Source organism: Cylas formicarius, unplaced genomic scaffold (assembly GCF_029955315.1).
Source record: "Cylas formicarius isolate icCylForm1 unplaced genomic scaffold, icCylForm1.1 PGA_scaffold_9__14_contigs__length_23061073, whole genome shotgun sequence".
NCBI lineage: Eukaryota > Metazoa > Arthropoda > Insecta > Coleoptera > Brentidae > Cylas > Cylas formicarius.
The window spans coordinates 7570777-7584122 of NW_026844365.1; the positions used below are offsets into that span (position 1 = coordinate 7570777).

The window sequence follows — 13346 nt, forward strand, 5'->3', positions numbered from 1 at the left end:
AACCGTACCTGATTTTCTCGTGGTTGTAAACGCGCAGTTCCATGTACTCGTCGAAGTCCTTGGCGAAAAACGTCAAGCAACCTACAACACCCCGGCCAGTTTACCAGCGAGTCTCGAAACAGAACGGAGAAGCGATACTCACAACATCTACACAAACTAAAAAGCTGCAAACTAAAAAAACTGAAAATAAAAACAATAAAATAAATGAAACCAATGAAACACCCGTTCATGTGAGTCATTTAATCAATATACAGGGTAAAACAGTCACTCCAAGTCTGCAGCCACCTCCTCGACATGTTTCGAGCGAACGTGCGTCGTCATGTCGTATTTCCTCTTGCACCTGTACCCGCAAATCGAGCACTGGAACTTCGGCTCGACTCCGCACTCGAACTCAAAATGTCGCCTCATAATGTGTTTGTGTTTGTACATTTTGTGGCACCGAGGACACTCGAATTTCCTCTGCGACAACACTCCCGCCCGAACCCTGTGTTGCTGTAAAAGCTGTCTGATGATCGCGGCCGCTTCCTCCGCTGAAATAGGAGCCACGTTAACACGGGCCTTGGATTGGAGGCGTGGAGCGAGTCAATGGGAAGGACCAATCAAACACTATCAATTTCAGCACGCGTCTAATATTATAGATGAACGTTTCCTAAACGATAAATAGCAATACACATACACGTACTACTTGCGCAAAACGGAATTAGTAGATATTCCGTGACGGTTCGGAAGCAATTTCGGCCTAAACTGCCGCCGAACCACCATAGACCACCTACATACATGATTACTGGCAAGCTATATACACACACAAAAGTTTTACGGAAAATTATGCGGCAAGTGGTTGAGGGGGTTGATCAGGGAGGGATGAGCGAGATTCGCGATGAGCGCCTGCATCTGACTGGTGATATCCGCAGGGAGTAGTTCCGGTTTAACGCTCTGGCTGGAACTCGTTGCGCTATTGGACAAATTGAGAGGTCCTTCCGGTTGCGAACTGGAGGAGTTAGTGTTGTGATCCGCCTCGTTTAGCCTTTTAGAATGTTTCTCCTTCATGCGCCGGTTCTGGAACCAGATTTTGATCTGTTTCTGGGACAGACCCAGCTTGCGGGATATCGCCGCCCGTCGGAAGGAGTCCAGGTACGCGTTTTCCTGAAACTCCTTCTCGAGGAGCGAGATCTGATTCGGTGTGTAATTCTGCCGTCTCCTCATGCCTAAAAAATCGACGGTTAGTATGCGCGTCGCGCCTACTGAGTGCGCAAACACGGAAATTCCGGTATATGCGTTACAATTAAACCCTTTAGCACGGAATAATATCCCAGTGGATCGTTACCGACCACCCAGCTTTTGAAATCTCCACAAAGTAAGCAAAAATCATGGGGATGCGGGGAACGCAAAACAATATTATCGTGAGAATGTTTATTAAAGGCTAAAATCGCGTGTGACGTATGAGATGTTTATTGAGGTCCGACAAGTAGAAAAACCGCTTGCCGCAGAAAGAGCAGGAGTGTTTCTTTTCCTTGCCGCATTCCGTTCTTAGGTGCCTTTTTAAGTTGCACATCATCGTGTAACTCTTCGGACAATTGACGCAACGAAATCTTAGGCTATCTGCAAAACAAACCGAATTGAAAAAAAAACACCCCGGAGAGATGTTGAGAGCTCCCCATCACCCGCTGGTTCGACATTTAAACTCGATGCCCAAGCGTCAAAGGTATATTTCGGACAGTAATCAACAAAACTACAGGTAGACCGCGCCGGCATCGAATCTGACAATGACGTCGTGCACCCTGTGCAAGTGGTTTCTCAGGTCTGTGCGATAGTAGTACGAGTTGGAGCAGAACCGGCACTTAAAGCGTTTCTCCTTTTGGCACTCCACCGACAAGTGGCGCTTCAGGTTTTTCACAAGGGTGTAAGATTTACCGCATCTCGGACAAAAATGCCTCGCCGTACACCCTAAAAAAAAGTTTGTTTATAACAATGACAGAACATTTACGAGAGGATCGGTTAGACTACGTTTATAAGTTAAAAGAAATTGAGGTTGTCGGTCAAGCCTCCATGGACGCAGACAGCGTGCTTGACCACGCTTGATTTGTGTTTCGCCCTGTAGCTGCAGTACGGACAGTTGAATGCCGGTTCTTTTTGGCATTCGTACTTTAGGTGACGCCACAGCGACCTCTGCACCTTGTAAGTTTTTCCGCACACGAAGCATTTGTAATCTAAAATGGCGAAGTTTCAAATATATGCAACGATATCTCGTGGGGAGAGTCGGAAACACTATATGCAACGAACTGTATAATATATTTTATTTGGAATATAAACTTTGGCAAACGAAATAACCCAAAAAAATGGCACCCAGTATAACGAGATGAACAAACGAGAGATTGCTTCGGACGTTCAGGAGAATTGTTCCCTAAACTCAGTCATGTCGTATTCCTCGTGCATGGCGGTAACGTGTTTTATTACGTTCGTTACGTGTTTCGCCTTGTACTTGCAATCAGCCAGCGGGCACTTGTACTTTGAATCAATCCGACACTCGAATCGCAGGTGGCGCTGCAGCGCGCCCGAACTACAGTACTTTTTATCGCACGTGTGGCACACGAACTCCCTTATCTCGCGAACGACATTGTTGTTATTATTGAACTTCCAGACCGTTTTGGTGTAGTCGGCGTGGTCTCGCAAAATAATCTCGTCGACGGCATTGTCGTTGACGGTCGACAACGTCAGAGTCGGGTAGGCATCTGGAAAAAGAACTTCGTAATACAACGAAAAGAAAAACGTTACGTATATCCCAAACAACGAGCCTCGCCGTAGCCCGTTTATATATTCTGCAAGCAACAAAAGCGAAGCAAAGCAAAGGGATGCAGGATCCTGGTAGGGGAAATAACGTAAAGATGTAATAAATATTTAATATATTCAACAACACTGGCAATAATAAAACTCAACAGTATTCTCGGAGTGAATCAACAATAACAGGCGCATATAAAAAATACCACTCTACGATATTCGAATAAATGTGCGTAAATCTTCTAAAATTAAAACAATTTCTTTATATGTTTATATAAAAAACTAACCCAATATTCCCGCTGATCTAAGGCACTAACGGCCGCGTGCAACGCCATATTACTCTATGGAAGATATATCAATAGGTACACTAAATTCTACGCTTAAAATTTATTTTTTATTAGTGAGGATTTGTAAAAAGAAGATGAAAATACGTCGGTCACTCACTCGCGCGCGGAAAGTCATAGTAACGCAAAAAATAAAAACAAAACGTACGAGAACCAGTAACGGTCATATGCTGAATATAACGATGTTCTTATTGATGTCCGGTTTCAACAGGACGTCGTGCTTCCTAGATAGGTGGCGCTCCACGTGAGTTTTTTGGTAACCCCTGTAGCCGCACATCGCGCATCCGAACCTCGGTAGTTTACCGCACTCGTACTTCATGTGACGCACCATCGTTGATTTTTTGGCGTAGATTTTGTGACAGTTGGGGCACATGTAATGCCGGGGCGCGTACATAACAAAACCTGCGGGGATTGCACGAAAATAAGTAACAAAAAAAGCGAAATAAAAAAGTGAAGAAGCAAAATAAATATGTACAGAAGACGGTGCTATAATATTACAAAGTGGCGATCGTGACCGGTTAGGTTGTGAAGCCTAAGGCGCCGAAGGTGTGTAATAAAAGCAAGGGATCGTTTTAATGTTTTATTAATGGCAGGACGGGGAAGCGAAGGGCCTCCACAGACATCTATACAATCGGAAGACAAAATCAAGTTCGAGGTAAAACTATTTGCTTTGTTCGAAGTGCTCGACGCGGACATGCTCGTCTAGAGCTTTTTTCCACTTAAACCTCTGGCAACACAGCGGACACACAGTCTGGATGCAGTTAAATTTCATGTGAGTTCTCCGCTGGTTCCGCGTGAAGAAATATAGGTTGCAGGAGGAGCAGTGCCATTTGGTGGGTTCCTTGGGATAAGCCGGAGGTTTGTATGGCACAGCTGGTTTCTCAACTGAAAGGTGACTCGATTAAACACAGGTCAAGATGAGAAGCGTCTTCTAAGAATACAACCACTCGTCCTCTTTATGGATAGATTAAGACAAATGTTACTCGAAATGACATATATTGGCGTCCGATTTTTAAGCCGCAAAAATCTCACAACTTTCGATAATGGACATTCGCAGTTTTATACTGATCCGGATGCTTCGCTCTGCAGTGGATTTTACAGTCGTAAGCTCTTTTGAACGTTTGTTCGCAGAATGCGCACTTGACGGTTTTCTCGGTAGTGCAGTCGTACTTGATGTGATAAAGCAGCGTGCTCCTATTCTTGTAAGTTTTTCCGCATTTTTTGCAAGTTAGCCTCGGCTCGCCTAAAACGGTAGGAAAATCAACATCGCTCGTCGATCCGGACCCGCAACCGCGCAAATTTCTACCGCAATCAAACACTGTCAGATGCAGCGACCTGCTTTATTCTATATTTATTTGGGCGAGTAGTAATAGCATTTGACCTTGTCATCGTAATAGTTTGGATGCCTATTTTTGCAGTGGCTTTTCACGTGGTAGGCACGTTTCCCTTTGTACGTGCAAAATAGGCATCCGTAGTCCTTGCCTTTTCGGCACTCGTTATGGACGTGAAAATTTAACGCTCTCTTGGTGCTGTACAGTCTGGAACACTGCCCGCAATGAAGCATCCCTAGAACAAAATCGAATGTCAAAATTCCGACCGCACGATTATAAGATCGCGGCTGGTGTTTTGAAGATGTGCAGGTCTTTGTAGACGTTGTCAAACTCTTCGGCATATTCCGGATGTTTTCTATACACATGCATCTTCAGGTCGTATTTTTGACGGTAGTGCGTCGAACAGTAAAAGCATTGGTACGGGCTTTGGTTACACTCGTGTTTTTTGTGTCGGTAAAGAGTCGATTTGTTCTTGTAACACTTGCCGCACTGCTCGCACCACCAAGACGACCGCACTGCAACCCGATTGACAAATTAATCACACGTTCGCTCAGTGTGAAATTAAACATCATTCTGAACATCGGCATCATGTTTTAAGAATATTAAAAGAAAATCAATTAAAATGACCACAGGTAAGACCGGGTAAGAAAATATTTATTGAACAAACTAAGATACACTAACGTTATGTGAATTTGATAAGTTTTTTGTAGTACGACGTCCTGTAAATGTACTCGAATTCTTCCCACTTCTCCGAATGGCTATTCCGAACGTGTTTCTTCATAGCGTACTTCTGAGTGACGCGTTTGGGACAATAGAGACATTGGAAGGATTTCTTGTTGCCGCATTCGTAGGTAGCGTGTCTCCAGCAGCTGGAATAAGTCTTGTATGTCTTCGGACAGGTCAGACACTGATAGAAACCTAAAAAAGCACAACTTAGCACCGGAATCGGAGCCAAACAAAAACCGAAAAGCAAAAAACACTTTATGTAGGAAAAAAGAAAAACTTGCCGGTGGATATTTAATGTGAGCACAACAGTATATTTAGTGTATAACATTGTGGACCCACATCAGGTGTTTGTTGAGATGGTCTTTTCTCTTAAACGATTTCGGACACTCCGTGCAGCGAAAATTCCTTTGATTTTCGCACTCAAACCGCCTGTGTTTGTACAAGGAGGAATGGTGCCTGTAACTCTTCCCGCATTTCATACAGGAATATTCAGATGGCACTGAAAAATAACTAGCGTTACATACTTAAGAGGGAGGAACCGTTGAACACACGAACTAGTAAAGTAAATATATTTCTCTTATAAAGTATTTGTACATGTCAAGGTTTGCTAATCTCTCGCGATTCTATTCGAAGCCCATGTTTCGAAGCGTAGTGCATCTTCATGTTGAATCGCCTCTTGGTCGTGAAGTCGCAGGAATTGCAAGAAAAACGTACATTCTTCATGCAATCCAAAGATGTATGCGCCCTTAAGCTGTTGCTGTTCTTAAAACGCTTGCCACAAGTGACGCAACACACTTTGGACAGGATGGTCATCCCTAAAATGTGACGGATTTAAACCGTGCATAGGGAGAGAAACGCCACCACCGAGAATAAAGATGGAAATAGAAGTTTCCAAAGGAACAATAAATATGAAAGGTAACATTAAAAATTAAAGAAAGGCCTGGATATAGGACTTATAATCCAGTAAAGATTTCGGACAAACTAGCTTTTATTTGTACTAACAAATCGATAACGTGACTAAAAACACAAGAAATTGCATCATCCCCGCACCCTCAAAAACAATAATTTCATCCATTAAGTTATAAATAATTGCACTAGGCCAGCACCAAATACTAACCAAATATATAGTGTATAAAATTAAGTACCGGTAAATACTATTCAATAAATAACACTCTGTATATAAATATATTTTTTAAAACTCTTCCCTTTGGATATACAAAGGCACTTTGGTGTCTCGAAAGGTCGGCTAGTTTGTACTTGATCAAAAGATCTTGTTCGTTCGAGTATCGTCCTCTACCACAAAGAAAGGATACTCCCCGTATTCCTGGATATCCTGAAAGGGAATTTCGCACTTCAGTCTCTGGTGGCGCACCAGGTTCTTTTTCTCGTAGTAGGTTCTGCCACAACGACATCTATGGTTACCTCTGCCTTTGGGGCGCCTCAACATGGGAATGCCTAAAACAAAACGATACCGAGAATGTTTCGATAAGCCCGCAGCATCACCATCAACCCAACCAAAAGCAGAAACGACATTGGTCGCTATATACAGAGGATGTCGCTGATTCATCGCTCAACAATTTCGAGTTCACAATTTATTAGTACATTTTTACAAGCTACAAGAGGTAATCTTTCGTTTATACAAACGCGATTGCGTAAAAAATATCGGACTAGATACAATCGGTAACTGATTGAACACACTTAGAAACTATGAGATCTTAAGTAGAACAAAATAAAGCCGAATTGTTTGTTTTGGTACAACTAAGATAGAGGACCAACATGCAACACTCTTAAATGGCGGCAGGAGCGTATGCTGCCATAATTTGCGAATGCTGATGGCGCATGTGGCGTTTAAGGTGGTGACTGTAAAAGTAAGCGGCGTCGCATAGACTGCAGAAGAACGACCGTTTGTTCTCGCACGAGAACTTGCGGTGGGTGTGCATCGCCTTCTTCGATTTGTAAGGTTTTCCGCATCTGGAACACGGGAACACCCTGTTACCTAAAACAACAAAACGCTTGAGGGAGAAAGCTCGGTATCACCGTAAATGCTGATATACCTACTCAAGATGCATGTTGCAAAAACGCATAACAAAATAATATACTCGAAAGAGGATTGAAATAAAATTGAATTCGACATTCAAACGCTGTGTTTATTGTACACGTGTTGTTTCAGAGTGAATTTCCTGCTGGCGGTATAAGGGCAGTGGGGACAGGTAAAGGAGCGGCTCACCCCGCACTCGTACTTTAAATGGCGGTTCAGGGAACAACCCTGACTGTAGTACCGGAAGCAGTTGGGGCAAGCCAGCTTATTTGCGCCTAAAACAAGCAAACTAGTTAGTTTCCAGGTGGATGCAAGATTGGAGACGACGCCATGCAAACATTTACTTGCCTCTCCACTATGCTTTCCGTCGTTAGGGGTTACTTCGGTAGCAATCATCGTCTTCTGAATCTATAGCAAACTTATATTACCCTTAACTAAAGAGCAATATGATTACGTTTTATTTGTACACAATTCACTTATAGACGACCGTTCAATATTAAACCACGATATCGTTCCGCTTAAATAAACAAAAAATCAAATCAAATTAGCAACTTTCCCGAAGTTGAAAACCCCAGTTCAGACTCCTTGGACATCGTGGACGCATAACAGATGTTTCTTAAAGTTATATCTCCTCTTGGTAACATGGTTGCAGAGATGACAGGAGAATAAAACGCTTGTACAGTCCATACGCCGGTGAGCCTTCATCGTATCCATGTTCTTGTAGGTTTTGCCACAGGTGGGACACTGAACCGAGGCTAGAATTGACAGATGTCAATTGGAACCCGCGCTGATAACGGCGCCATTAACAACGAGATTACTACAAAATTTTATTACTATCTCAACGTCACTTAAACAGGTTTATGTAGAACGGGGTGGTGCTGTCCCTCATTTCCGGGTGCTTGATGTAGCAATGGGCTTTGAGGTTGTTCTTCCTCTTGCAAAAGTGGTCGCAATACGCGCACTTGTACGACTTTTCTTTCCCGCACTCGTACTTTCGGTGGTAATACAGGCTCTGCTTGGTCTTATACTTTCGATAGCAGACAGGACAGTAAAACGCTGAAAATGAAAATAAAATTAACTGACAATATACGGAAAAAAAATACTTATTCAGGCAGAACAATTTTTTTCCCATTTCGTTTAAATTTATTTCGAACAAGCGGTAAACTCTCGAATTGAAAAAAAAACAAATTTAGAGGTTATGACGCGTTTGAAGGTGCCTCTTTAGGGTCTGAACCCGTTTGGAGCTGTAAGCGCATACGTGGCATGTATAAGCGTTGACCTTGCCGCAATCGAACCTTAAGTGACACTTTAAGGAGTTTTTGTTTTTGTACGACTTGCCGCAGCGTTCACATTGGATGCGACAACCTGCAACAACCAAAGCAACGGTGAGAAACACGAAACAGAATACCTGCGACACACGGAAGAGATAAATAAAATCGTGACTATCGGAACCCTCTGAACCGCGGTGAGATCCACTACTTCGATATCAAAACTGGCCTAAAACGAAAACAAAATGGAACGCGGTGACCTGATTTGCGGTGAAAGGGAAGAAACAAAACCCTGCGAGTCAAACCAATATTTTATTCAATAAATTCACCAAAACCCGAAAAAACAATCATCGTACATCGAAGGATTAAACCTATATCGATTTTGTTTCCCCGACAGAGGACCAAACAACAACAAAATAAAACAAAAGAAAAACCGAAGTTTGTGTGTACCCGCATGTGCCGTCGTCGCGGGAACCACCTGTATATAAATATATAAATTCTTAATAATTGTATACATATAATTTATAATAAATATAGAGTAATTATTGCTTTCTGAAGGCACCATTTTTTTTTCATAGATTTCAATTGCTTTCAGCAATTATAGATTGCACTTTTCCTGCCACTAGAACCTTTTCGGTACACCGTTGGCCAAACGCGAGATACCAAAAAATAATGTTTAAAAACTTGCGCCGAATCACATTTGTTCGGTGTTGTTGTTGTTGATATTAACACCCTGGACCATCTTGTCCTTCGTATCACCATAATTTTGTTCGTTGGAGTGATGTTTTCGGATGTGCACACCCAAGTTTCCCTTTTGTTTCGCCCTGTAGGGACACCGCGGACACTTAAATGTGGGCTCTTTGCCACCGCACTCGACCTGCTCGTGCCGCCTCATGGTGGACTTCCATCGATATCGTTTTCCGCAGTGTCTACACGCAAACTGCGAGTCGTGGCTATACCCAGGCCTGACGTAATCGTCAGTCAAAAGCTTCGGTTTTCTCGTGATGCCGTTTTCCTTCTTTTGACACCGAACGGCGTTGGCAGGGTTCAGGAGGAGGTTGTCGAAGGACGGCGGTACCAAAATGTTGTCGAATTCGAGCCATTCTGGAAGAAACGGGACACTTAGAGCGAGTTGCGGTGAAATTAGAAGCGGGATATAGACCGGATAGAGTCGAGTATATACAAGGACCGTGGGGAAAACGGAAACTGCTGCCATAATAAAATCGATATATATTTGTGTAAAAGTATAAAATATATAAATTGATATAAAAATAAATATTTGTTCCAATACTCTAACGATAACCTATAAACCTACGAACACCGGTCCATATGTAACCCAACCACAAAAAATGGATATAAATATTATAAAGTTGTACTGTCGATAACTAATGATAAGGTACGCAAGAAAAAGTACGACAAAATATATAAAGGCACGCATTCAATAGATCCAATGATTCGGTCCTAGCACCATTTCCATCTAAAATACGCCCATCGAGATACATATCCACGGATTAACCGAGAAAGCTGTGGAATTTCATAAAGTGAGACACGGAACTGTCAAAACGCTACTACTTATTGTATGTATTTAGCAACACCTCCTGCTTGTGCTCCTTGTGTTTGGCCATAACGTGCATAATGAAATGGATCTTCTGTTTTCCCTTGTATGGGCAGTATGTGCACTTGAACTGGGGCTCTTTGCCGCACTCCCATCTGGAGTGATTGTAGAGGGAGCTCTTCCTCTTATATGATCTGCCGCACTCCTTGCACGCGTACAAGCACTGGGTTCCCATCATCGCGTTTATCTGCTCCAGGGTGAAGGTTTCTAAAACACAGCCCCGATGAAACACGTGGCGATCGGACACGCGTGCGAAGAAGAGAGAGTTAATATGAAAGGTTTTATTGCGTCATCTTTTATGTACAATCGGTATTTACAAATCCAGCGAAACACCGGGCCAATGTGTGGTTTTTATTCACGAAACATTTATCAACTACCTAACTTTACTTCTTGATTCTAACAGTCAAATCGTTCAGAGATCTGAAATACTCGTTGCCGACGATAATGTTGTGGATCCTAGCCATGTGGCTCACCAGGTGCACCTTCTGCTTGCCTGAGTATGGACATTGGGGACATCTAAACTGTTTCTCGACGCCGCATTCGTACCTCATGTGCTTGTTCCTCGACTCCCTATGCTTATACTTCCGGTCGCAGTTAAAACACCCCCACAGCGCTAAAACGCGTCAGAATTAGAATCAGCAAAGATCAAAACCGCAATTCCATGCCCGCACCCTACGAATTTAACGTAAAAAGAAACCATTACGACAACTAACTATTTATTTAAAATGAACAGTGGTGAAACAACTATTACAGTAATATTTGCCGCATCCCTTGCAAGTGGTGTTAACCCTCGGGGTACGTTTTTGGGCGACGTCCCTGCCGAACGCGGCGACAATGCCCTGGTAGCAGCCGTGGCACCGCCGCTTGTGCTTCAGCGACATCTGCACCAGCACGTGCGCTCCTAAAAACGCGCACCGTTCATTACTACTTACTATTCAGAAGTGGGATCGGGACACTATGAGCCTAACGCTACAAATCGAATTTGATATCGCATTTGCGGATACGATGCACGATCATCATATGCGTCACTGCGTTTATCTTCTGCTTGGAGGCGTATTGGCACTGCTGACATTTAAATTTTGGTTCCACTCCGCATTCGTACTTGAGGTGTCTGCTCAATGACGTTTTAGCCTTGTAAAGACGACCGCAGTTCTTGCAAACCAAACCGCCTGAAAGGAATCAGCGTTAACCGATCGCGGCATTCGAAATCCGATGCTAGTCGATTGCCCTACTTTCCCATCTTAACCTTACTATAAATCCCTACAAGCATTAGTCCTTCTCGCAGAGATGCATAACGCCGCAGGTCACGATAGACAGTTTGTAATTTAAAAAATCGGCAGTAAGTTTCATATATTTCCGCAAATAAACAATAACAACAAAATGAAATTAGATCATCTTGCACACGTTGGTAACGACGTGCCTATTCAAGTGTTTTCTGTGTTTGAACCTCCTGCCGCAACCGGGGCACTCAAACTTTCTCTCTACACCACACTCATACTCGACGTGGCTCTTAAGATGTTTCTTGTTCTTGTAGGACGATCCGCACTTCACGCAGACATACCTGCCTTCGCCCGTCACCAAATACACGAGGGCTGAAAATTAACGCGTTTTAGATCGTTCAATCCAGGCCGAGAATATCGAAAATCTACGATTTTTTTATTTGTTTATTTCAACAACTATCGGAACACCATTTGGTGTCTGGCAAGGCAGTGTTTTCGAAGGTTCCCTTTGGTTTTGCTTCTATGAAGACAGTACTGCGCGGGACACGCGAGTGTCGCTTTCTTGCCGCAATAATCGTGCTGGTGCTGCCTCAGTCCTTTGGAGGTGCTGTAACTTTTTCCGCAATTTTGACACTCAAAATACTTCCAGCCTAAAACGAACCGAGTATCACTCGCTGTCTCACCGAGCACAAAAGACGTCTTGTATGTAAAAATAAAAAAAATAAACATGAAAAAAGTTTATTTTTAAAATAATACTGATTCGTTCATTCAGAAGTTTTGTTCTGCAGGTAGCTTTGTATGACTCTGGCTTCCCTGTCAAATACGTCAAGCTTGGCGCCTTGGTGTACTAGCTTAATGTGCTTCGTCACGTTGGTTTTCAAGTGGTTCTTGTATAGGCAAGTGGTGTGGGGACAAACGAACTGCGGATCTTTTCCGCACTGGTAGATTTGGTGCTGCAGTAGCCCTCTCTTGTACGAGTACGCCTTCCCGCAAGTGCCACAGAGGAACTTGGCTGAAACGCATACAACAGCCTGAGTATAACGCATCATAATGGGCACAAAAACAAACAACGGTACTGGTAAGACGACTCATCAAACTACTATTAGTGGAAAACTATTTGTGGCGACGGTTCTTGATGATGCCCATGTTTGCCTTCAAACCCGGTTCGGTAGGTACAAACTCGGTAACTGCTTGCAACGAGTCTGAGTTGTGCTTGAGAAAGACGTGGCATTTCAGGTTCCCCTTGATTTTCGATATGTAATCACAACCCACTTCGGGGCACTTAAATCTGGGCGCTTGTCCGCACTCGTATCTCAAATGTGACGTCATGTTTTTCTTGTACTTGTACCTCCTATTGCAATTCGGGCAATAAAAGAACGCTGCAAATGGAGCAAAATTTACTATTTTCAACACGCTCAATAAAAGGTTGTCGACCTTCAATTGTCCTAATTTTATTTTAATTGAAAACAAAATAAAGAAAATGGAAGTTTGACAATCTTAATATTTCTACTGAATCATTGTCTACCACCTGCAAGCAACCACTCAACTATGGTACTATCGTAGGACCGAACTACAACTACTACTGACCAAATCCACAAAAAAATGTTTATTAATCAATCAATGCGCATTACAAAAATTACGCGGCCTCGTCGGTTAGTTCGTGTTTCATAATGTGCCGCTTAAGATTGGCAACAATATATGCCTTGTAGTTGCAATTGGGGTGCGGACAACTTCTAGAAGGCTCTTTGCCGCAGTACAATCGCTGGTGGTGATACAGGCACTTCTTTTTTGAATATGACCTGCCGCACCTCTCGCATTTGAACACTACAAACGAACGTGTCAGTGCTGACAACCAAAGGTTCAACCCAATGAAAAGTGAAAAGAGGGGGGCAGTCACAAGTGACAAAAGAAATGGTTTATTAATAACCCCATTTCAAAAATAATGTACAGTTTCATGGGCCAGTTCGTGTTTCATCATGTGGCGCTTGAGGTGGGCAACTATGTACGCCTTGTAGGTGCAATCAGGGTG

At 43.1% G+C, this 13346-nt stretch overlaps 4 protein-coding genes across 4 annotated transcripts; all 4 read right to left on the reverse strand.

The window, feature by feature from the left end:
• Window positions 1-813: 813 nt before the first annotated feature.
• LOC132707722 (homeobox protein Hox-B1-like) lies at window positions 814-1555 on the reverse strand. The gene is made up of 2 exons (XM_060679651.1): window positions 1483-1555; window positions 814-1205 (listed from the first exon to the last, which is right to left on the reverse strand). The coding sequence occupies exons 1-2, from the start codon at window positions 1553-1555 to the stop codon at window positions 814-816; spliced, it is 465 nt and encodes a 154-aa protein (XP_060535634.1).
• Window positions 1556-1729: 174 nt separating this feature from the next.
• On the reverse strand, window positions 1730-3110 carry LOC132707727 (GDNF-inducible zinc finger protein 1-like). The gene is made up of 5 exons (XM_060679657.1): window positions 3063-3110; window positions 2982-2985; window positions 2484-2729; window positions 2043-2207; window positions 1730-1944 (listed from the first exon to the last, which is right to left on the reverse strand). The coding sequence occupies exons 1-5, from the start codon at window positions 3108-3110 to the stop codon at window positions 1730-1732; spliced, it is 678 nt and encodes a 225-aa protein (XP_060535640.1).
• Window positions 3111-3282: 172 nt separating this feature from the next.
• On the reverse strand, window positions 3283-4683 carry LOC132707728 (zinc finger protein 484-like). Its single transcript, XM_060679658.1, has 4 exons — window positions 4526-4683; window positions 4219-4454; window positions 3789-4004; window positions 3283-3521 (listed from the first exon to the last, which is right to left on the reverse strand). Exons 1-4 carry the CDS (start codon window positions 4681-4683, stop codon window positions 3283-3285), a joined length of 849 nt encoding a protein of 282 aa, XP_060535641.1.
• A 40-nt stretch (window positions 4684-4723) lies between these two features.
• Window positions 4724-6743, reverse strand: LOC132707729 (zinc finger protein 33A-like). The gene is made up of 4 exons (XM_060679659.1): window positions 6692-6743; window positions 6529-6631; window positions 6402-6469; window positions 4724-4965 (listed from the first exon to the last, which is right to left on the reverse strand). The coding sequence occupies exons 1-4, from the start codon at window positions 6741-6743 to the stop codon at window positions 4724-4726; spliced, it is 465 nt and encodes a 154-aa protein (XP_060535642.1).
• Between the last annotated feature and the right edge of the window lie 6603 nt (window positions 6744-13346).